At 39.1% G+C, this 25,328-nt stretch overlaps 2 protein-coding genes across 25 annotated transcripts in view; both read right to left on the minus strand.

Moving 5' to 3' along the window:
- Window positions 1–1,428: 1,428 nt before the first annotated feature.
- Window positions 1,429–25,328, minus strand: part of LOC108137444 (TLD domain-containing protein 2) — an 83,893-nt gene continuing 59,993 nt past the window's right edge. For 9 of the 24 annotated variants that reach the window (XM_017259126.2, XM_041709741.1, XM_017259116.2 and 6 more), the window contains 8 exons: window positions 24,666–24,835; window positions 23,820–23,971; window positions 23,582–23,744; window positions 23,083–23,284; window positions 3,481–3,602; window positions 3,227–3,386; window positions 2,589–2,758; window positions 1,429–2,521 (listed from right to left, as the gene is read on the minus strand). In XM_017259126.2, the coding sequence (XP_017114615.1) occupies window positions 2,386–2,521; window positions 2,589–2,758; window positions 3,227–3,386; window positions 3,481–3,602; window positions 23,083–23,284; window positions 23,582–23,744; window positions 23,820–23,971; window positions 24,666–24,835 (1,275 nt within the window). In that variant the 3' untranslated portion in view covers window positions 1,429–2,385. Of the gene's footprint in view, window positions 2,522–2,588; window positions 2,759–3,226; window positions 3,387–3,480; window positions 3,603–8,153; window positions 8,461–12,184; window positions 12,873–16,742; window positions 17,143–22,469; window positions 22,560–23,082; window positions 23,285–23,581; window positions 23,745–23,819; window positions 23,972–24,247; window positions 24,380–24,665; window positions 24,836–25,328 lie in introns of those variants that run through there. The other 15 variants (XM_017259121.2, XM_017259122.2, XM_017259112.2 and 12 more) reach the window with 6 other exon arrangements.
- On the minus strand, window positions 4,410–6,585 carry LOC108137447. Its single transcript, XM_017259136.2, has one exon. It carries the CDS (start codon window positions 6,336–6,338, stop codon window positions 4,665–4,667), a length of 1,674 nt encoding a protein of 557 aa, XP_017114625.1. The 5' UTR covers window positions 6,339–6,585; the 3' UTR covers window positions 4,410–4,664.

A 25,328-nucleotide genomic window follows, 5' to 3' on the forward strand; every position in this document is an offset into this window, starting at 1 on the left:
ATTGAGACATAATTGACTGGTTGTCAACAAACTAATTTTCGTTATGCATATTAATATTTAATGATATTATGCTCAACGGGGAGTTATCGCCTGGTAATATGTAGTATATCTTTTAGTAAACGCATTTTGGTCTCAAGTTTTTAAAATGAATTTTGCGTATAGTTGAAATGATTTTTAAGCTAATCGATCTCCCGGTTGTCAAAACCATTTGCTCAGTAAACAAGCCTTTCCAATGTTCGGTTTGGATTATCTAAAGTCCTAAAAAGAAAGTCTTCCGATTTCACAATACAACAGGAATTTCAACTTGATTCTCATTTGGATTCAACGCGTTGGGGGGCGAGTATATACTATATACACATACTATCCATATAGAGCGTACATGTACATATGGTTGGTGTGGTTGGTTAGGCATGCACAACTACACAAAAATTGTCTGTCAAGATCGTTTAAATAACATCTAAAAACATCTTCACTGGCGTGAGTCTCCATAGTTCACCATTTACTTAATATGTATATTTCCATTGTTAGGTCTGGGGTGCGTGCAAATTTTCAGCTAAATTTCTCTAAAGTGTTGCATGCTAAGAGGATTTCTGGATTTCGGTTTGGGATTATCTTTACAGTTTATCATTATTTAATTTTTTCATTTTTCCAATTTTACAGTTTCTTTTCTTGTTTTGTGTGCGTTGCTTGGTGAGTTTTTCAGCTTATTAAACCAGTTAAAACTTTAAGTCCGATGAAATGAAATATCTTTATATACTTTCCTTTTTTAGTTAGTTTCGAACTCTGTTCAGTGTAAAATATCAGCAATTTTGTTTCGTTTGTTCTCTCAATTTTATCTTCGAGCCTCTTGTGTGTTCTTGAATATTTAGAATATGTTTCTGACTCTGTTGCTTCGCCGTTCAATTTTTGGGAGGTTTTACAATACAATACAATCGATTGGGAACCGGGGGGTTAAGGTAGGTTTGGATTCGGTCTTGGGGCGCAAATACACTACAAAAATTACACTTAAATTTACCTAGATTCGCTTCTACCATTGTACATTTATATATTAGCGTATGTGTATACATATATATGTATATAATTATTTACTTTTTAATCATACTGAAATTGTATCTCAAAAGGGATATAAAGCCATTTAAGTTTGTTGGTTTGATTTCTTTCAAAACCTTTTCCACCAGCAGCAGCTCCGTCAGATTCTGCTGCCGCCAGGCTATCTGTGTACATGTACGGGTTGAGACCGATATCTGCGGAGAAAACTTACAACTACAAAACAAATCTGGCCTGCCCTGGGACCTTTAAAAAAGTATAGCACACCTACGGGATGGGGCGACATACATATCTGTCTTCAAACGACCGAACGAATGGAGGCCATTGACCCAATTTTTTGGGTCTGGAGATGAAGATGAAGTAAAACCTCTGTTTGGCCAGTTTGGTTGTATAATATTGTGTATTTCATTCTGGTGTTGTTTCTGTTTTTGTTTTAGTATAATTGCATAAAAGTCAACATCATTAGCATTAAAATAATCATAATTAAATATATGTATATCGTGTAAAACTAAAAAATAAAACGTTCACTCTCAGCTCTGCTCGGCTCCTTCTTTACATGTATATAAAAGTCAAATCGTTAAAGTTATCTTCGCCTTCAGTTTTACTTGCAATCAGCACTTGCACTTTTGCACTAAAAATTATATCGACATTCTTTTTATTTTTTCTCAACTTCTCAGCTCGCTTTTTCACAATGCTCTCGACAAAGTAACTCATCAACAAAATTAAATTCAAACGGAAATCAATAAAGAGAACTAGGCACGATAAATGACAATTTGGTTATTATAGTTTTCGATATTAAGAACTTAACTTAAATGTGTGCTTGTGTGGGCGTATGTGGGTGTGTGGGTGTATGCGTGTGCTATAGTTCATGGAGATGTGTGATGACCTCTAATGTTCAATCTTCAATTGTTTTCGCTTTAACTTCCGCGTCGTTTGTCTGCCTTTTGGGTTTTTTCTCATGTTCTGATTTTGTTTAAGTCTAACACATAATTTAGTTGCTTTTGTTTAATAATATATAATATAAAAACTAAATAATTAATACGTTCCAACGCATAGCTAAGTCGCATTTTGCTGCCGAGAACAGAATTATTCACAAGCAATTTCCTTCAGATCAGATCAGTGTTCTATATATCCTCCTCCCTTGTGGTTAATGTTTGGGTTTTGGGATGAGTGAACCGTTCCGGTGGATCCATAGACGCACACCAGCTTTTGACATCTTTCTCAGGCTGTTGGTTTTTAGTACAAGTACATATAGTTAATTAAATTGATGGGCAGGCGCAGGCAGGAGGTCCTCGCCGCCATCCTTAAATATGTTTGTTGTTGACAACAGAAATTCACTTAAACAAATGCCCAGCATTCGAGTGTTTTGATAACAAAGTCTTCTTGTGGCGCCAGAGGCTCGTTGCCGTATGTGCTGCACTGCTGCGATCGTCCCTGGTTTAGGTCGCCATCCAGCCACAGGCCAAAGCGACCACTAAAAAAAAATAAACAATACTCAATTTAGCAATTGCATGGTGTTTTTTGGCGGCCCTTAAACTCACTCTCCAGCGCCAATCGAAAGGCTCTCCATGTTGCCCTTGATGAAGTACATATTCTCGCCAGTCCAATGGAACACCTTGAAGCTGGGGTTAAACTTGTAGAGCAGGGACTCACCGGTGCCGTAAAAGTGATCCGACACATGCAGCGCGCAGGAGGTCAAGGCACCAAAAACCTAAAGGTAAGTAACAAATTTTGTTTATATATTTATACTTTGTAGTCGGAATTTCTTTTAAAATGAGATAATTAGAACTTTTTCTTTTTATTATTTATTAAATATTTTAATTACTGCCATCTCCAATGCACTTAGCTTGGTAATTGAAGTATTAAACAAGTATTATCTTATTTTTGATTAGGAAATTAAGTGGTGAACAAATTACATCTCAGTCCTTTTAAAATGAGCTAACTAGCCCTGTAAAAGTGATAATTAAATGATGCCCAAACTTTTAACTTTATATACAGAACAACAGCACATAAAAAGCTTTAATCTTATGGGAACATTAAAATTTGGATCGTTTAATCAGGGCTTGTGAACTTTTTATTGGTTTATTTGCTCATAATAATAAATATCTGATAGTAATGAAATGTTTTACTTGACAGAAATAATAATTTGCATTTAACAAACAAAACCATCTGAACTTACATTGTGCTCTGTATCCTCGATGACAATCAGAACCGGGCTCTCCAGACGGGCCATTTTGCGATATAGGGAGTTAAGTGCGAAACCATGTTGTGAAGTGCTGAAGATCAGGGACCAAGAGTATCCCTCGGCTCTGGCTGGCAGATGTGAGCAGAGCTTCTCGCTGTAAGTTAAAATGCCACGAATTAGTCAAGAATTCCCTTAAATAGCAGCTCAATATGAAAGGCAAATAGAATATAATTTAAATTTAAACTTACCGATGCTCCTCTGTAAGGATTTCTGTCTTGCCAATCAGGTCTGGTATGGGGAAGTCCAGGTCGAAGGACCCAGTGGCAAAGAGTGAGGTCTTGCGATACTCATCTGTGCTCATTGACAGCACCTGAAGAACGATTGATGAAAACAGGCAGATATTAGCACAATACGCAAGACTTAGGTGTATAAACTAATAAACATAATCTAATTGATAAGATAAAAAATATGAATATCTATTCCAAATGAAACTAAAATTACATATCCAAAAGGTATTTAAATACGTTTCTGCTTGTTTAAATTGGGAGAGGGGTTTGTTGGATATTGGGTATTAGCTTTCAAATATCAGTGCTTTGCTTTGGTTGTTGGGGTTTCGTTTAAAAATATTTTATTTTATCATGTGTGCAGTGCTAGTTTAGTGTGTCTGCTGAGTTCGTGTTCGTGGGTATCTCTTGTCTGGGCTTTAAATCAAACTACAAATGAAAAGAGCTCGCTTGGCATCGGCACTAGCAGAGTGTAAACTAAATTGAAAGAAAAACACACTTAGACGGCGCAAAGATGTTTATATTACAATGCTGAAAGATGCTTAAGTGAACCCAAATATTACTTATAGTTGAAAAATAGACAGAATAGCAATTGCTTTAATATGGCTTATAAGGTTGATTTCCCCAAGTAAACACTTAATAGAAAGCAAGAATAGATTTAGTCTTTATGACTGTTCCAAAACTATTTCGCAGTTAGTGCTGAATTTACAACAAGATATATCTCAACCCTGATGTTTTAATTTACACAACTGTAATCGATTTTATTTGAGACACTTTGTGTATTCCCCAAGTAAACTCTTAATAGAAAGCAAGAATAGATTTAGTCATTATGACTGTTATTTCGCAGCTAATGCTGAATTTACAACAAGAACCTATAAATTTCAATCCAGATATTTTAATTTACACAACTGTAATCGATTTTATTTGAGACACTTTGTTTCTACGTTGAAATAACTACACTTTGGCCAATTGGATTGTCAGGCTTAAATTTTGGTACGACTTCTAAGGATTTAGACAACTCCATGCCAAAAAATATCAGTCTGGCTATGTGCTATGGTCGGGCTGGGAGACTGGACACGGACTGGGTTCGGATTGGACTATCAGGGTGGTGGGTGTGGTACCCACTATGCAGACTGCAAATCGGGGGCTTAGTAGCTGTTGAAAGCGCGGCTGCTGTGCTTGGAGTGCCTGCTGCTTCCAAGGCGCTGCACGGCCGACTCCCGCTTGTATGCCTGCGGCATCCCGATATCGTTGTGCTCCACTAGAGCTTCGTCATCCATTGTCTTCTGGGCGCCTCGCTTTTCGCCCATCACGTTCCTGCCGCGCCCCCCCTCTTGCTCCGACTCCAGGCGGGTCTCACTCCGTGTGGCCATCTGGAGCTGAGTGTTATGGGGCGATGGCCAACTGGACTGGTCTTCATCATCTTCTCCCTCGTTCCGTGGCTCTCCTGCATCCGCGAAAAACTTGGGCGTAGCCTGTCGCCCAGAGCTCTGCCTCATGCTGCCCCACCGCTTTCGCGAGTCCCGCGGCTCCGACATCGACCGCGCACTCGTCTTGAGTTGGGGCGTTGGGTTCACCGGCTCCACAATCTGCCGGATCATCTGCTTCTGGTTGCCCCTGGTTGTTCTGCGAAAACTGGCATACTTCTGGTTTATCACCTGCTGCGAGGCGCTTATCTGAGCCGCATTATCGCTCGCCTCATCCAGGCGATTCCTGCCTCCGCCAAGGATGGCCTGCTTGAGGAGCTCCCGCTCTGAAGCTGGCTGCTCATACCACGAGTCCGATTCGCTGGCCCGGTGCTCTTCGCCGGACCGCTGGACGCCCCGGGTCAGCGTGATGTCCGGCCGGACTGCCCGGGCCAAGGCCACGTCCATCAGCAGATCCTCGGGCTTCTGCTCGATCGGTTCCTTGGGGCTGTGCCAACTGGTCGGCGGACGCATCTCGGTGCGCTGCTCCGAGAACTTCTCCCTGGCATTCGAGGCGTACAGCTCGAACTTGGGTGGCGGCGCATTCAATGGTGGCAGCTGAGCCAAATGCTCGCGACCGTTGCGACCGATATGGGCTACGACCATCTGGCGGCGACGTGGCCTCACCTGGCGGTCCATCGACTGGGCCACCTCGGACTGGGCCACCGACGAGGTGCTGCTGCTTCCTTCGCCCGCACTGCTGACCGCCGCAGTGGCGAGATGTTTGAGGGGCCGCGGATGCTTCCAGCCCGACATGGGATCGCCCGGAGTCTTCGCCCTTTGGGCCATCTGCTCGTGGTAGTTGCGCAGCACCTGCCGGCTTGGATCGCAGTTGAGCATGTGACGCGTGTCGGCGTCCACCACCATCAGTTCCTCCTGAATGGACCGGCTGATGTCTCGGGCCGCCTGCCTGGCCATGCCCTTGCCGAATCCCTCTGCCCGATTGTAGCCCCTCTGGGTGGCCGACAACGAAGCCGTGGTGTTGGACGCCAGGGACTCCATGTCCGAGTACTCCTCCTCGTCATCCTCCTCCTGCTGCTGCTGCTGCTGGAGGGAGCGACTGTGCAGGCTGCTCGAGGAGGAGAACAGCCGTGTTTTGTCGAGCGACGACGCCACATTCGGGGGTCCCAGGCTGGGGGCCATGCCCTGCAGCTGGTTAACCAGCGATTTCTTCACGCCCACGATCTTGCGCACCCGTCCGTTGTCGTCGGGTTTGATCCGCTGGCCCATGATAGGGACCACCGTCGGCCTGATCCGGCTGTAGTGGAAACTCCTCATCCTTGTGGCCAGGGGAGAGATCTGAAGGCTGGCGCCACGCTGGGCCAGCTTTCCCAGGCTGCACGGGTGGCTACTCATTCTGATATACCGCTGATATACCGCTTAATTTTGGCAAAACGCTCAAAAACGAAGCACGTTTCTTCCACGGACTACCGACCAACGAAAAGAAGCGAACGACGAAACACCAAATAAAACCCGATTGGGATGAAAAAATACGAATTTTTACTTTGGGGAGCTCTGTACTCCTACGGAACGAAATAAAACAATGACTGCCAACGAAATGAAACTGCTCAAAGGCAGTCATACCGCCGGATGACAACCGGCGAAGGCAAAGGCGAAGCCTGCTAACACAACATATTTCCAATCTAGATCTAGATCATGCCAATCTTACCGCAAAACTTCGCTGATTGGGACACCTTTTGTGAAGATGCGTATGTCGAAACTTTTCTAGTTTTTCGTGCAATCCCATGATGTAGAACCGTTTGATTTAAGTTCTTTGAAGCAACTAAGCAGTGTTCCCCCCAAGAACTGGGTATTTAATTCCAATACAATCTAATCTTTCAGAAATCTCGGTTTTTGATCGACCAAAGCTGTTTATGCTACCATCTATTGATAGCCGAAAAGCTACACCTTCATGTGAAATTCATTTCGGCGCTCTGACTAACTTTTGCGTGCTGGCACGGACTTTGTTTTTACTTAATATATATTATTTATTGTTTTGTCGCTGGGTGTGACAATGTCGCCATTGACAGCGTGTGAACATTTCGCCAGTGACGTCAATGGTTGTGCTAATTGCTAATGGTTAGAGTATGAATTACCTGAAATAAACTCTCCCTTATAACAGGTATTTTCATAAGTTTTGCATACACCCAATGTTGCAGAGCAGACAACACCCGCACATTGGTAGCCAACCAGCAATACCTTCACTCTATTCGATTGTGAGATCATTCACTTGGCCAAAAGCATCTTAAAGTCAAGGCAACTCTCGTCTGAATGGCCGTGATTCAAGCATTAGCAAGTCTTGATAAGGCCCAAAAACAAAACCCACTCGCTTATATCAACGCAAGTAATTTGGAAATTATGCAGCTATATCTTTGTTTGTATTTCGGAGTCGCAGTAGAGGGCTTGATTAAATCTCGATCTTTGGTGGGCTGATTGATAAGACACTCGAGTTGAAGAACCCCTCCTACTTAGTGGCGCCTTTATTGGCATCGCTTTCGACCAACTACGAAGGAGAGTCCCCCGCCCAGAATTTTCAACTACGATAGACGACCTCGTCGCAATTAGACTGATATAAGATCTGCGATAAAGTCAGATAGTCGTAGATAGCTGAGCTGCATGGAAGGTCGCCAGATCGGAATGAGAGCATGTGCTTTCAGCAAGGCTTTATTTGGGTCAGTGAAACAGATCGGAAACTCATTTCGATGGCCAGACATCGACGATTTCATACATATATGCGTAATTTTCGCGACAACGACAAAAGAGTCCAGTAATTGAGGCGTGACTGCAATTTTCGGGGCCCACTGCCATTAAAAAACAGAACGCAATTACGCGGGCATCGCAATAAAAAAATAAAAAGCGATTTTTAACGCACTTCAACGAGGGTCAGTTTCAAATCGCAGATCAGAGCGGGCCATTCAAAAAGAGAGAGAGATATCCAAAGTCAAACGTCAATGACAGTCGTGTGGCGATGTTAAATCGCATATAGATTTTTATATATATATACACGGCGAGCACTTCAAAACACGAGCTTAGTGGAGCCCGAGTTTTGCTCACCGGTGAGCGCAAAGTTAATAACCAAATACATTTTTTCGAAATTAATATAAAACCCTATTGAACAGCTGGAAAATCACATGAATCATGTGTTCGTGCCCGCACTAATGATGTTTTTACCTCGCGGTCGAGACCATGACTGACAATCAATTCGCACATCTTCATGTAGTTTTGGCACTGCGTTTGTTGTCACTTTCAATCAATCAATTGAATCTCGAATTGCTTTGGTTCACAGAATCTTTACAGTAGCCGCACGACACAGGTGGCGTATGCGCAATATCAAGTATACGCCACTCGGGCACGTGCTCGTCCCAGTTGCTGTTAATCGAATCAGAGTCTTTATCGTCCGTTGCTCTGCAGGAATATGGGTTTGTGTAGCACAGATGCTGCGGGACCGATTAACTCCGCCGACTTGACCGACTTTGGCGTAACGCGTTTAAAAGCCAACTGACAGCGGGTTCGGGTTCGGTCCAACCGTTTTTATTGGCCGCCAGCGAAATACATTTATTTGCCGCTCGCTCAAATTAACTCAGCTCAAGTCGTCAGTTTGCTCGGCAAAAACGAGAGTCAGGCACATTAAAGCCACGGAGAGAGGACTTATATCGAGTTAGTGCCATTGGAGATCAGGGATTACGAGAATTAAATAAAATTTAATAATAACAAACGACAGTTACACGCTGCTCACGTTGAATTCTCTCATTTCAAACTTTTGGCGAATGCAATTATTTCATATCGTCTTTTAAATCGGTTACTTATAAAAGTGTGTCAAATTTAAAAATAGTTCTGGTGTTTACGTTGCAAAATCACCTATGAGTAACCCTCTAACGACATTTTTCTTGGAACAACTTTACATTTTGTGAACCCCTAACTTCATAAAAAGTCTATTTTGAAGGCATACACGTACTAAGTATCATGTATTAATATTTAATTTTCGGTAATTTTTTTTTTGTTTTATTAATATAATTATTTGCTGGGAAGAGTAAGACAGCCTCACCGACATTGACAAGATAAGTAAGTGTGTTAGTCAAAAGTTAAGCAACTAGAAAAAAGTTATCTTTACGATGTTTGCCAGAAATCATTGCAGTCCACTTTGCTTGCATCTCAAAATCGGTAGCACTTCGGATAAGATCTTTATTATCGCCATATATACAAGCAATTAATGTTTACGATCTCTTGTTTAGTCGAGAGTCGTAAAAACAATCGAGCAGGGAAGAAATTAAATTCCCAAGGGAGTTACCCCCTGTAATTCAGTCACGACAAGGCTTTCAGTCAATTTCAGGTGACCAGAAGTATTTGCACAACAAGATTTGCAATTTGTTTTCGTTTTTTCTGCGATGCAGATAAGATAGCCCAGCGCTTTAACCAGCTATCTATTTTTAATAATTAATTTAGAGTACATTATAATTGACTGGCAGCAGCTTTGAAATTGATTTTCAGCCAAACTGACGGGGCCATCGCTTCTTGTGAAGGTGAGACTATGATATTAGACCGTCCTTGCGTTGGAATGATGGCCGTTGATTGTGTTGTCATTACGTTTGACTACTTAAAGAACCGAAATTATACACAGCAGGAAGCGAAAAGACTTATAGAATAGGACATATGATTTCAACATCATAATACTTAAGCATTAAGTTATTCAAGAGTCTTGAAAAAACTGATGATTTATTAATGCTTTCCTAATACTTTGTTGCACTTTATAATCGAACTATGCTAAAATCATTATATTTCAGCACTAGATACTTATAGAGAACACGTACTTTGACTTGGGGAACGGCGGCGAACATGCTCCGCAACGGCTATGCATCAACTGGTTTCTTTGGGCCCGAAAAGTTTAAAGTAAATGGCAGAAAGTCGAAACCAAAGAACCGGCCTCAAAACAAAAAGAAGCCAAAGACAGCAAAACAGAGAAGAGGAGCCAGCAGAAAAGAGCTTAACGGGCAAACAGGTATTGAGACCTGATAGCCGCGAAAGAGCCAGCAAAACAAAGGGGCTGAAACCAGGAACAGCAGACATTGCGAAAAGTTAATGGGTATGCAAAAGCATACTCTGGTTAGGAATTCTAGGCTTGAACTGAACGGTATCGGGCTTGTGGGCTGGGTTGGATTGAATTCGATTGGATTGCTAGAGGGATTGGGTGGTAATTAAGGTGTGTGAGAGGCTTGGCCTGGGAAAGGTGCGAAGCCAAGATATGTTTACATATACATCATACATCATCATATAGACAATAAAAGCTCTAAGCCATATTAACATATTATTTTATATTATATAAAACATTCGTTTGAAAATACATATTGTGATGTCTATATTCTCCATTAACTCCCCACAAAAAGTTAATAATATTTTTTAGAACTTGTTTAGTTCCCATAAAAATAGTACGTTGTTTGGACCCAGTGAACAACTGTTATCAGTTAAAGAAAACTAGGAAGACGTGCTAATTAACATTTTCTCTATTTATGACCGATGAATTTCCCAGACGTCAGTAAGTAAAGCAAATTTGCTTTAAAAAGTTCCTGGAACTATTATTTCGCACGCTTAAATAGCTTATATGCACAATGTACATAAATAAATATATTTGAATGCCAAAGAACCCAAAGGAAATTTTTAACTGTGATAACCTAATTATAACCGGAGCTAAATTGCTAGCTTTGTTTTTACATTTTTCTGTATTTCTCTGCATTACTTATCGCCTCTTGTTACTTCCCGCGTCTTATTTTAACTTTTTTCCCCATGCTTGAATCAACTTATCAGCAATTGTTGTTTTACTACTTTTACTTCATTTGTTTTTGCTTAAATGCATTAAAATAGCGAAGCGAAGCCTTGTGGTGCGCAATTTGTAATATTTTAAGTTTGTTTGTTTTACATCTCAATTTTTTCTCTCTGCTGAGTTGTTTATATGTCTATGTAAATATTTGGTGAGTGGCAGAGAATAACTTAGGTTAGTTATCATGTGTTGTGAGGTCACATCGTCGCACCAAACAAGTCAAGTATTTGTCAAAGCTAAACACTAACTAGCAAATTTAGCTAGGGAATCATCCGACATTGATGGGGTGCCAAAGTGATTACAATGCATATGTGCACTCTATTAAGCAGGTTCCTCCGAACAGATCATTGACCCAGGGCAAACACCAAAGTTCGAAACACCTGACAGTTTGACAAATGGGGTTCGATTAGACACGCCGAACCTTTAGCCACATTTGTTCTCTAACTATGATGGCGTAATATGTGTAAATCAGTTCAAGCTATTAACTTGCCGTTTCGCATATCCAAAGTGGCCTGTAATAGGAGAAACGTGTGCGATAATAACTCATATAATAGATCTAACCCTAATATTCTTGACACTAATTATCATCCGCACTTAGCAACAAAGTTTAGAAGGTTCTAATAATGAACTTTGACTTAAGATGTTTAAGCCTTAATGATTATACATTGGGTTATGCAGATTAAATTACAAAAATAAGCAATCATCTAAACAAAGCAGTAGTAGTGGGAAGATGTCAATGTTAACATTTCTAATTTATCATAATGCTTACTAACCAATAAACAAAATGTGACTTAAAAACCCTTTAATATTTTTTTAAACTGATATAAATTTCGTAAAATTAACTTTTCAATGATTTCTTAACCGTTTAAGAAATAACCATAAATCGTCGTTCATCTGCACTTTGTGTTAAAACAAAATTGTTTTTAATATATGACCCATATTTTAAATTACAAATTTGTAAACCTTTTTTTTATTAATCTTTTTTAAAAATATTCTTAAACAATTTTTTATTAAAAAAAAACAATTTTTTATTCAAAAAAAGATTTGCCTTTATAAATCTTTGTTAAAAATATTTAAAGAGTATGCTACAATCAAAATACAAGTTGGTATTTTAATGATTGCCCTATTTAGTTTATAGTATAAAAAAAAACAAAACTTCCTTCTTTTAATATTTCGATAACCTAAAAAACTGCTTTATTTTTGTTCAAAAAGATTAAGCTTTGCAAACCTCTAAAAATCGATCTGATGCAGTCTGATGCAGTGGAAAGAATTGACTGTCTATTATAATAGTTTATAAGAAAAATAAATATATTCTTTTTCGGTGCAGGCAAATACAAAAATAAGCGTTTCCTGTAGATCCGTTGTAGATCCCATTCCCATCGGCACTCACCGTTTCGTGCATTTCGCCACTTTCGTCGAGCAGTGCCTCCAGACTTTGGTCGTCCTTGGTGGGCGAAAGTGGGGGTGTGGGAGCTCGGTTTTTGACCGCTAGCAGGGAGCGGGGCAGCAGGTGGCGGCCATAGTGCAGGTAAAGGTAGCGACCCCACCTGCGACCGGCCAACCCGCAAACAGCCAAAATGGCAAAAATGGAAATGACAAACCACATGTTGCTGATGGCCAACAGTGGTGGTCTGAAGAACAGCAGCTGTAGCGGCTGCAAAAGCTCCCGACTGTGAGGGGTGTGCCACTTTTTCGGCTAGCACTGTACAAAAGCTCGGGGGCTCAGCATTTTGCCTCTCTCTCTCTTTTTTGCTCTCTCTTTCGCTTTTTTGAATGGTCTTGTGACCCACGAGATTTGTAGCTTTTTTCTCCGTTTATTTGCGTTTCTGTTGTCGCCACCGCTTTTATCACGCTCCACGCCGTCCGCTCTTCGCTTTTCCAATACTGCTTTTCTGCCTTTCTTCGTTACACGTAAACACTTGGGTTTATGGTTAGAACACCTTAATTTGTTTGCTTTTAAACGGGTTTTCCTCAGATGTTTTTCTGTATTTTTCTGTATTATTTCTTCTTTTCTTTCACAACAAAAGCTCCTTTTCGTGGGGCTGCTCTGTGTGTTCACAAAAAAGTCGCTCGACCGACTGAAACTTATTAGGTTCTCTTTGAAACCTCAGAAAAAAAAACAGGCCACTGTTAGCACGCCACAACAGTGGAGCGAAAAAGGCAAACAAAGTCAAAAAATATTGTTTCGGCATTGTTAGTATAAAAAAAACATTAGATACAATTAGATAGTGGAAATCTATTATTGGAATTCAGGTTTGAAAAAAAAAACAATTTTCACATATTTATCATTTAATTTAATATAAAAACTTTAAAAATTAACAACTATACCGTATAGCTGCTAGAGAAACATCCAGTAAAGCTTGAATATTTCTTCTATTAATTTTATGTTCATGGCCAAAATCTGTTTCATTAGCAATTAATTCAAGGCAATTGAATAAGAAACTTGGCACTATTTGCACAAAATTAAGTCTGAAAGATAAACTTCAGTAGTGTCATGAAAATACTTTCATACAATATTTTTTTTTCTTAATTGTGTGCCAAACTTTAAATTTCTTTGAAGGTACAGTTCAAAACTTATAGATAGATAAGATAAAAAATATAATTTTCTTTAAATGGGCCCACAGTGTGCCACCTACATTTTCGTTAACAGCTCTGTTATGTGTGAAGTTGAGAGAGATGTTTCAAACAACAGGTTTAATGTTGCGACACCATGTTGCTGCAACATGTGACTAGGAGAAATCCAATTTGAAGTTGCGTATACGTAATTTTTATTACTGTGCGATAATTTATTGGCGACTGCAAACTACTTTGATAACAAACAAAGCATGAGCTGTCTTTTGTTTCATTTTTGGCACTCACGTGCCATAACGTTTCTGTATTTTGCTTTGTTTTGGTTTATTTTTCTTTGGCCGCTGCATCTGCGTTTCGGCCAAGGTTTTCATAAACATCGCAGTTTTTGGGTTAAAATCGCATTTTTACCAACAGGTTTGGAGTAAATAACTTGAAGTTTTTGGCCCGAGATGAAAGGATTTTAATATTGGACATGATAATATATTAATATTAATTTCACATGCTTTTTATCTTGGTGATATGGGCATTCATTTAAATCAATATATATATATCTTTATTCATTTAGAAAAAAAAATACACACAAACTTAATAAAATTTAAATATTTTTAGCAGCTTTATTATTTTTATTAGACTAAACTGTTCATAGAAAACTGTAAGAATTCATAAAATTCTAAAACTCCCAGTATGAGGAAGATACAATTTAAAGTTTTAAAGAAATTGACTGTAGTAAACACCTTACACAAAGCGGAGGCAGAAGTGGCCGAGACGACGACCATAACTAAACGGATTTGTGGGCGTGTTAAAAGCGGCGACAACATCAGCCAGCAGGTCAGGTAAATATAAAGGCGTAAACAACATGAGCTGCACTACTCCACATGCAATTCGTATTCTAATTAGTTACGCAGCAAACCGGTTAAAATATGTTTTTTTATTTCAAATCGCGTAAACAAGCCCCTTAAACCGTTGGAGAAGGGTACTTAAAAATGTACTGAAACCGGAATTGCCTCTCCAAACATTGATCTACTTTGGAATGCATATGGTATTTTAAAAGAGACCAATCGACTGCGAACCGGTTAAAAACGGATAACTCTTTAAATTGCCCCTGTTTCAGAGTCCACAGATGGTTTTGATCACATGATCGTATCCAAGATTGAGTTTGCATCACCCACAACTGGCTGATTTATAGCTTATGATTTCGTAGCTGTGTTTTGAATACTCGTAATTAAATGCTGAACAGTTGTATTGGAAATCTGGTCGAAAAAAAAAACAGTTAGTACAAGCTTTGACTTAGAACGCGTTTTTAACCCAACATTTTTGGTTTCTATTAATTTTAAATACAATTTTTTACGTTTCCTCTCAGTTTAAAGGAAATTACATTGAATATTTTTTTTATCAATCCGTTTTCTAACTGTTGTTATTTAATTCAATTAAAATCCGATCAGTTATCAATTCTTATTTTAATAGTAAGAAAATATTATTTTCTGGCACACAGCGCTTCCCAAAACATTGTTAACAAGTTAGTTGACCTCTTTTGTGGCGGTTCCAATTTTATAATACAATGAAATTGACTGCACGCAATTATTTTTTGGCGACCTCAATGATGAAACAATCACGTGTCTGCAACTATCTCTACATCGCAACCGTAGAAGTGTGCGATTTGATTTGTTTGCTTATGTGGACCCGATTTGTGGCCATTTGTCAAATGTTCGCTGGTACGAGTACATGCAACGCCCTCTCGACAATCGCCAGGTAGTGAGTATTGTATTACCAAAAACTTGTTAATAATGAGGCAACAATTGCCGCTAGATGCTGGTAATTCAATATCCCGACTCACGGGACCAGAAACCGGAACATGAAAGCCTGTGGAAGCATTCACTCCGCACTGAAGTTCCTCCATATCAATTAAATTTATAATTGGAAAGAGTAAGAAGACAGCAATGAAACAATATGTCTTTGGATTGTCATAATAAATATAGCTCGCTTAGTTGAGTATTGGGAATAGCTAATACGATAACAAGAGTTATCCAACGTTTTCAAAACGCAAACGAAAAAAGTTAAACACGATACTGAGAGTATAGAGCAAGTCAACCATTGGAAATCCAAGCCAGATATAAACAAAGCTTATACAGGCTATGTAGCTCTTCACAACTGGCTGATTTCTTTCCTCCAAACTGAACCCGTTGTTGTCGCATTGAATTTTGTTTTCGAGCAAACACAAACAGAAACTGGGGAGTCGACCAGGGCAATGCATTTAAAACAAAACCTAATTACAGTCGAAACAAAGATAATTAAAAAGAGGTGACACCCTGGCCCCCAAAACAATGCCGAAAGGTGAAAGAAATGTCAAATGTGCCTCGTAAAAGATAGAAAAAGCCGAAACAAAATGCTAGCTTGTAATGCAAATTTAAACGAGACCAAAAATGTTTAAGGTATTTATTTTGTAGACCGGCTTGACGGGTCTCGAGTTAGGAAATTGGGAATTTTTGGTTGATCATAAAATATGTGATTATGCAGATGAGAAGAGTGGTTCTTAAAAATAGTTCCAGAGTACTCGCGAGTCGTTGATGCCCGCGAACTTCCACAAAAATTTCTCCGAAACATGGAATTCATTCAAATGATGCCCCGCACAATCGTAACACTCGACTTGATTGAGAGTGGGAGATAAAAGATCCGAGGGCAACTGATAACCAGGTTATATATATATGTTCAAGTGGAGTTGAAGAACTCCATCAACTTTTAAGTTCCACAATAACTTAAGGTTGTCGAGGTCGGAAATGAAACCGTAGTGAAAGCATTGAATTATTTAGTGATAACGACGGAAAAGTTCAACACATTTGGTGATAACAGAAAAGGTTTCCAGCTAAATTTAAGTTTGTTTTTAATCACTAGCTTGCCAAGAAATAATTTTATATAAAACGACTGCTTGAACACTTTTAGTAAAAATTCATATTTAATTCTCAGACGAATTACGGGCACACACAAGGATTGCCCAGATCATCTGGTATGCAGTGTAGTGAGTTTATAGCATCCATTCACATTCCACCTTCGTGGCAAAGGCATTTACATGATCATTATCGTCGGGGCTGGACATTTTCAGACGGATCCGACCTTATCGGCGGCTATTAGCGACTTTTTTGATCAATATGGCCACCGTTTATGGCCGAGGCATTGAATACTTTTTGGCTTTCGACTAAGACGCGCGCGGATTACAAATCTGAATGCATTTTGAAACACAATTTTCTTCGTTTTTGATTTCGATTTCGCTTTCGGTTTTGCTATTTTTATTTTCTGCTCAGACTTTCACCCCGGGCAGCAATGTCTCGCGACTGGGAGAAGACTAATATTTTGTTGGCTTCCGCTGAATCATAAATATTTACCCTTTTCTTGATGTATTTGGCTATTTTCGAGATTTTCATTGTTTTGGCGCTCATTTTGGCAGTGTTTTCAGCCGGCGGCCCCAGAAGAATCGCAGAATTGTAGAGAATTGTAGAGAAGACCAAAAGAGAGCGAGCTGCTTTCTTCGCACTCTTGTTTCTTCTGTTTTTCACCGTTTCTAATTTTGGACACGCTGCTCTGCGCGGAAAAACCCGAAAGACAACCGAAGCTGTGAGGCTGTACACCCAACTGTAGTAGTCTAATATTGCTATATTTTATAGCTGGACAAGAGTCACATTTTTGGAACACAGCTTCTAAAATCCGTATCACACACGGTCCACAATGCGGGAGTGGAAATTTTGAAAAATACCGAATGGGACGCGACGGCGACTGTGTGGCTTGGAAGTGTTGCGAAAACTAAAAAACCAGCAATCGCTGGCTCAGTCGACACAGTCGCCGTCAGCGTCGCAGCAGCAGCAGCAGCTACAACAACGAAAACAACAGCAACATCAACAGCAGAGGCAGAAGTAAAAACAATAACAATATCAACAGCAACAAAACGTGGCTCAGCTGGTCGCGGACATCGACGTTGCTGCTTTATTGTTGATAGCTATATATCAATGGACTGTAGTCAATGTAGTCAAGATCCAAAAGGGACGCGACTGTGGGTGGGATGCCTGATCTTGATATGAAAAGCTGATCGATTTTCCACTTGGTATCTTCTATATGTAAATAAACGACTGTGGCAAAAGCATTTGTTCTATTAGACACCTTTGTGGCAGCATATAGTAATTATTTTAGATCAGTGATGCTTTGTACTAGCACTTTGCATTCGTTAGATAATTTAAATTAAATGGTATACTTCGGATCCAATCACTTTTGCACATACACATTTTTACACATGTAGATCTTTAGTTTGTTGCCAATTGACACAATCGCAGATAAAGTGAATTTTCAATATTATTACCCAAATATTTACTATCAAAAATGAAGGGTGTTACTGTTTGTGGAGACGTAAAGAGGGCTTGTTTTAAAAACTTGTCGGGGGGCTTAGGGCAATCCGTGTTGAATAACAGTAGTTAAAATCTGGATTTTACAGAAGAACTTGCCTGGATTGCAAAAGTGTCTTAAGCTGACAAAAAATAATGATACCCATAAGCCTATTTTTAAAAATAATGTTTTTACATGCTATTTGCTAGCAGTCAGACTCGAGAAATCAAATTTAAAAGAATGCAAATTAGTTTTAAAGTATTTTATTGACACACTTTCAATACAAAAGGTTTAAAAACCTAATAAAAGCAACTTTTTATGCAACTTTGTTATACAATAAGTTAAGCCTGCTCTTTTTTGGAGTACCCTACCCCTCACCGCTTTCCCTTGTCGCGGTAATTGCTTTTCAGGTGTTTGCCTGCGCTTTGCTTTACAGCTATGCAAACATATTAACTGTCATGCTAATCAATCGATTGCACACTGCCTATATTTATTGCCTTACGGTGCCGTTTGTTTGCTCTGTCCGCTTTTAAACGAAGCATTTTAGCGGCTTACTAAATGTGTGCATACACCTATTCGTATGCATTCCTTGAAAGGTAATCAAATCCGTTGCACAAATTTTTCCAAATGCACTTGTTGAAGATTCAACAACACACCCCCGTATAAAGTGGAAAATTCTAGATTAAGCCTCAGATATTATGCCTATTAATTGGAATCAGCCCTTTCTAAATCAATCAAGATCAAGAGCAGGTTAAAGATCTTTTTTGTGTAATTAATAGTTTTATTTATAAATCAGATTAGAATAGATTAGATTAGGCTGTTGTAATCTATTGATCTTTTTGATTTAAACAAATAAGACATTGTAAACAAACAAGATATTTACATACATTAATGATTTCCACAATATTCCAGTTATGTCTAATATTTTATGGGAAAGTAAACAAAGTAGTTGGGTGATGTGATAGTAAGATTTTTTTATGGCTAAACTGGTTAAATTTAATTAATTCTGGTAAAGCCTATATATATTGATATTTATGATTGTTACTTAATTAATAATTGTCATCTGGTTAAAATGAATAAATACTCGTTGTAAAAGCTTAGATAATATTATTAATGAAAGATGAGTTATTGAGATTACTATTGAGTAATACCGATTATCTGCCATAAATACGGGTTGTAAAACCTTAGACTCGTATTGTAATGCAAATAAAACCACTTAAGTATTCTCACAACATATGATTCCGTGCAAAAATTGAACTTTCGAACAAGATCACTGCGGACACCTCAACAAATCTTAATTATTCAACGCCGCACCCACAATCCATAACTTTTGCGAGTGAGAAATTAAAAAATTCAGGAGGAATAATAAAAAAAAAACGTTTTACCGCTCCCATTTCTCCGCAAACCTCAAAGGCACATTACTGCAACATTAAGCCAGTGTTTATGGACTGCAACAACTAAGTGCGCAATTTAATATAAAAGTGCATTTACAATATAGCGGGCAGCGCTTTGATAACCCGAGAGATAGGGAGGAAAAGGCTGACTGTGTGATATGCAAATTGAGAAGATGATTCGGCTGGGGATGGCGATGGAGATGGCGATGGAGATGAAGATGCGAGGAGGCCTTTGAGCAATAGCAATCCAATTCCAATTGTCCTCCCAGCTTCGTTCGTAAAATTCATTGAAACCAATTGATCGTACAAGTACAATAGCCGGCCTACAAACATATAACCGGGATATACAGACGTACATCGGCGTCGGTTTATTTATATTGTAGTATATGGGCAAGTGGCGTTTAGCAATTGGAGGCAAAGTTGATTTGGCTGGCGTCAGCGGCCCCTGGGAATCTGGGGGGGCGTGGCTTGGGGACTACCGTTTACAAATTTGCACTCCCCGAAATGGGCGGTAGTCCGATCTTCCACCGCTAATTGAGCATTTATTTAAGTAAGACCCATCACTTGTTTTTGTTTTTACTCTTTTGTTTTCACTTTATTTTATTCTGCTACTTTTATTCACCTGAACCGGATTTAGCATCGAAAAAAATAGACGATGATGAGACCCCACCAATCAACTTGCAAAACAACAAAAAAAATTGTGAACACTGAAACCGGCTAAATGACAATCGCTGTGGAGCGCTTTAAATGCTTATTTAATTTAAATTTAATTAGAATATAGTTAAATGTAGTTAGCTGTAAGGCAGGCGCAGCTTCATCTAATGCGACATGTGTTCGAACTGAATTTAATTGAATCGATTTCTAATTGAAACATCTAAAAGATTTATGCGAGGCACGCGCTGATCTCGGCATAAGTTGTGCTTAAAGGCAATATGAACTAACCCAACCGGTTGAAGAAAATAATGAACCAAAAACTCATCTGTATACAGATCTCCAACATAACCATTGGTGCTCCATTCATGAAGTTATGTGGAATTGATTTTAAACTCGAGCGACAAACAAATCGATTGAAGCAGATGTTCCATTTCAATCAATCTGAATAATAGATGTTAGTAACAAGTCATTTCTGACTAAACTGAGAAAATTAAAGTGATAAATAGACTAAATGCATGTGAAATTCGATCACTCTTATCTTTTGGGTTTTAATCTTCCCTACATCTTTGTCACAATATATTGTCACAATGTATTTTCAATTTCAAAAGATAATCCACAATCCTGGTTTATTTTCGTCAAGTCCCACTCAAGATAAGCTCAAATATTACGCAATTGCTGGGCATTATCTTAAGTATTGTCAATTTAAATTCACCCAGATGAAACACAAGTAAGTCAGCCAGAGACGAGATGAGATCAAAAGCTGTCATTCTTCGATGTTTTATTTTTGACAATTCGTTCGCTTTGGGCCATTTTGGCTCGGCGGAAGTCTTTATAAGCCAAGTCCACAACGGAAGCGAACTTTAAATGATGTTTGATGTGTGGTCACTCATGGCTGTCATAGGTATTCCATTTATTGAGAGATAACCCCTTGACTGCCAAGATCTATTGATAGCACTGTGTGTTATGTACCTTCTGTTTAACGATTATAAATGTTTTCAAGCGACGCTAATGAGGAAACAATTTGCTGATGCTTTTCACACTGCACGCTAATAGCTGATAAGGTGGCGAAATCGTCCACTCCAGCGATAAGGAGAAACTCCATTCGGGCCTGGAACTCTGGCTACTCTCGAAGTTACTGCGTTTACTCATTTACTCATCGATCGTGATCCTAAATTGGAGGTGGCACGCTTACGGGAATGTGAAAACGTGCCCGTAAATATTGCGCAAACAAATACACGAAAGGCGCTAATTGTTGTAAAAATGCTGATAAATTAAAATGTGTCTGCACAGTACCCAGGTGCCTTTTAAAATGTTTAATATTGCGAAATAGCGCCGCATCGAATCCATCTAATTAGCATATCTATTTGGTAACGAAGAATGCGGTTAACTCGAGGGGGAGGGGTGAGTGGGGGGCAGAATATCAAGGGACCGGCTCTAGATTGGCTTCCAGGTGATATGCGACGATCGCCGGCAAGGTTCGACTTAGCTGTGGTCGTATATATTACGCATGTAAATGGGTTAAATTGGCTGTTAGGCCAGGTTGGGTAATACGACCACGTTTCTGTAATGATAAAGCCTCAAATTGATTCGTTGTGGTTGCTTTGCAATTGGGTGACGGGTGACTGAAGCCCCAAAAGAGTTGAAAAAACAAAGTTTATTGAACTAAACTAAGAGTCAATGAAATTTTAAAGGCGAATGTTTTTATTTTCAGTGAACGTCAACTAAAAAATCAACTTGTTAAATTCAAGAATCGTTAACCATGGAAATGAACAAAGTTAAGATAGTAATTTGTCGTTGTTTGTTAATTTTGCATATGAATGTAAACTAGTTAAGAACCAATAAAAGTATATGGTTACTTCCTTGTTAACAGCTTTTCTCATAAAGTTTTGTTTTGTTAAATTTACATTAGTCAAAAGCTTTTTCAACGAATATTAAAATACATAATAAGGTTTTTTTCCAAAAACTTTACAAAAAGCCCACAAACGAACCTATTTTTGTAATTCTTCTTAAACGCTGTTCTCCATCAAATTGAAACTTTGAGTTATGGAATTTTGGTTGGTTCTTCACCACCACATTTTGTTGTCCTCTATTCAATTATTTAACAATTATGCGTCTGAGATTTTTAATGCGATGAAAATGTTTGAATTTAAGATTTGTACGGAAAATGGGAATAATAATTAATTTGCCAATCTAAACAGAAAGTGGTTGATTTTTCATTAAAAGTGAATTTTAAATGCTCGCTTGATAGATAGATGAGCCAATGCAGTAAATATCGAGATCCCAATGGATAAAATACCAAAAATACCAATGATTGGTGAATAAAAAAGTGCCGAAAGTACACGAAATCTTGAGTGCCGCAAACAAGTGCTGCAAAGGGTGCCAAAAATTTTGTTTTTTAATTTTTTTTTTTTTTTGTGGGTGGAAGAAACACAAATAAATAGTGCAACAGTGCTTAGTTTTAAAACTACGGAAATATAAACTTAAGAACCAGCGAGCATAAACTATTAAAAAAAACCAACAGTAAACAAAACTCGAAATATAAATATGCAAAAATTCAAAATTTTCAAACAAGTTCCAAAAACATTTTCGGTTGTATGTTATTATTTTTTTTTTTTAGGTTTAAGTTTGGTGCGGACAACACAGTTAGGTTTAGGTGAAGAATTCGTATAAAAATTTTTTTTTTGTCCTAACCTCGCCGCCCAACAATTCCAAGTCATGCGATGCGGCATGCGATGCCGTTTTAATGATCTTGTAGGTTTTGGCGAACGGCGCCTTTATAAGCTGTCGTAGTCACAGAAGGTTAAATATCATAGGACACAGTTTTCATTTTGGGTCGGATTATTAGACCGTGGTGATTTTTTTGTTTTTGTTTTTGTTCGTTCGATTGAATTCGACATTATTTGGATTGGAAAATAAATGCAAATCAAATTGTATAACACGAAAGGAAGAAGAAAAACAAGAAAGGAAGAAGAAAACGCATGTACAATACACGTGGGGAAAAAATGTAAACAAGATTTACGATTATATAAGTATGTATAGAAAATTTTGGCGTAAGAATTTCATTAATTAGTAAGTATTAAATCGATTTTCTGAGGCATAACCTAAAGAAGCAAATGTAATATTCGATTTGGTTCAGAGTTCAAAAATGTCGTAGAAGAGCTCGAGAGAATCGTTGAAAAATATAGATCAATTCGAGGAGAAAACTCAGAGCAAAGAGTTAAACGATATGGAAAGATAGAAAAAGAGACAGTAGCGCGTGGGGGCCTCGAATTTGGCCGACAGTGGATAGGATGAACACACTCACCTCCCAGGACTCGCGGGTCAGGTCGCTAATCTCCTCACCATCCTGGCTGCCGCCTCCAATGCCGGCCTTGGTGGTGCCGCTCTTGGTCCACTCGGTGTCCTCCTGGATCAGCTCGAAGCCACGCGCCTTGATCTGCTCTTCGTCCAGCTCACCGTACAGGTGTTTTACCCAGGTGTTTATGAAGCGATAGAGCTCATCAACGCTGCAATTCAAGTAACAGGTTGTTATTAAATGATTTACAAGATGAGAGAGTGTTCTTTTTAAAATTAAAATCTAAAAAAGCAATATATAATATTGCAAATTTTAAAATGCAATTGACTTTAAATCCATTTACTGTAAAAGCATTATGTAGCATAATTTTTTAGATTAGTTTTTAGATTGGCCACTTTCCACTAAAGATTTTATTTAACTTTAAACATTGCTGCAAAACGACAGCTGCTGCATCGTTTATAACCATCTTAGTAACCAGTTTTGACAGTGAAAAGGACTTTTAACTCACCGATTCTTTGGCACACTGAACCAGTACTCAGCGCGCAACTTGTTTTTGCCATAGGACATGACAGAGGTTGGCAGCGGAATGGCCTTGCCGATGGGCTTGCCCATGCGCAGGCGCAGATACAATGGTGGGTCAAGGCAGGCTCTGGCCGGTCGTGGGATGAGTTCTGCAGAAAAATTGTATGTTAGTTGGTTTTTGATCAATTACGATTCTTATCCACCATCCCCCATCCCCCTCTTACTGTCCACACTGATAAAGAGTTCCGGCTTGTCGTCCATGGAGACCATGGAACGATAGTCCAGCTTGGGCGCCTGCTTGGCCTCCTTCAGCTTGGTGCTAGACGAAGTGCCCTCCGACGAGTGCGGGCGTATAAAGGTACCGATTGAGGAACGTCTGGGGAGGTACAAAATCAAAGAATTAGCGTAGTTCACAAAAAGCTGGGACGACAAGGAGAATAACTTGTGAACGATGATTGAAATTTACACTCGGAACTTAAGAATATAGCTGATGAATCACGTAAATAGATAAAAAATGAGTGAATGTGCTCGGTGGAGTTAGGTACTTCTTTGCGTTTCAACACTACAACATCAACATCAACATCACTAGCAACAACAAGAGCAACAACAACGGCAAGAAAGTGGTGACAGCTAATCCATGATCCGTCCTTACCCATAGGTCATGTGACCCTCGGAATGTGTCGAGTGCGGAGTCAATGGCGGCACAGGTGAGCCACCAGAGTCCTCGGACGGTGTTTTCGAAAACAGATTCCCGCCCAGCTCTGATACCAGAGTGATGGGCGAACTACACGGCATATATATATATAGTAGTGTAGAAATTGGGTGTCATGTGTCGTGTCGTGTTTGTTATGTTGTGCAGTGTGGTTGTGGATTGTGGATTGTAAAGGTATGAGCGTGAACAAGTGGAGTATGTATGTTTAGCAAAGCAGCCGATCCGCACAAAACGAAGGTAAGCATTTGAATTTTTCGGGTTTTGTTCAGTTTTCGAAACGAAATAAACAAAATTTGTTGGCACCAATTATAGTCATAAATCGCTGAATGTAGGTTCATGGGGTTCGGAATGAACTCACCTTGAGAATACTTTCGAAAATACACTTTGATTGGAGTCGCCCGTGTTGGGCGCCGATTCGGTGTCTCCTGATTTGTTCAGGCTTCCGGCCACGCCTCCGGGTTGCACAGCACCGCCCTCGCCGGTCAAGCCCTCCACCCAGGTCAGGGGATACGAGAGGCGTTTCAGCATCTGCATAGGGAAGAAAACATCAGTAAATGAGATACTAACTTGGTCATAAAACTTGGTATAAAAGCTAAGGCATTCGACCTTATTAGTTTAGGTATCTTGGCTGCGTAGGCATAACTAGAATCCCCATGATAAACCCTAAATCTCTAGCTTTTATAGTTTTTAAAACCGCGACTCTTTATTATGCTTCCTAGGACTAAAAGCTAAAACTCTTTTATACCTGTAAAATACATTGTGCTAGTCACTTTGTATAAAGACATGGTCTTACAATATTCTTATTCTTAATTACAATTTGCTTTGAAGATTATTAATATTTAACATTAAAATAAATTTAAGTTAGGTAGATTTTGTAATAAGGTCGCACACCTTATTAGGCTAAATTTGTATACTTTATAGAATAGTAAACCTGTTACATACTTTTAGAAGAGAACTAGATATGAGTATTAAAATTTGTACGTAATCTAACAAGGATATAGGGCGTTTTCGAGCTAGTAAC

Source organism: Drosophila elegans, unplaced genomic scaffold, assembly GCF_018152505.1.
Source record: "Drosophila elegans isolate 14027-0461.03 unplaced genomic scaffold, ASM1815250v1 contig_476, whole genome shotgun sequence".
Classification (NCBI taxonomy): Eukaryota; Metazoa; Arthropoda; class Insecta; order Diptera; family Drosophilidae; genus Drosophila; species Drosophila elegans.

Coding starts and splice junctions, on each gene's coding strand:
- LOC108137447 (XM_017259136.2), bottom strand. CDS start 6,338: ATGAGTAGCCACCCGTGCAGCCTGGGAAAGCTGGCCCAGCGTGGCGCC.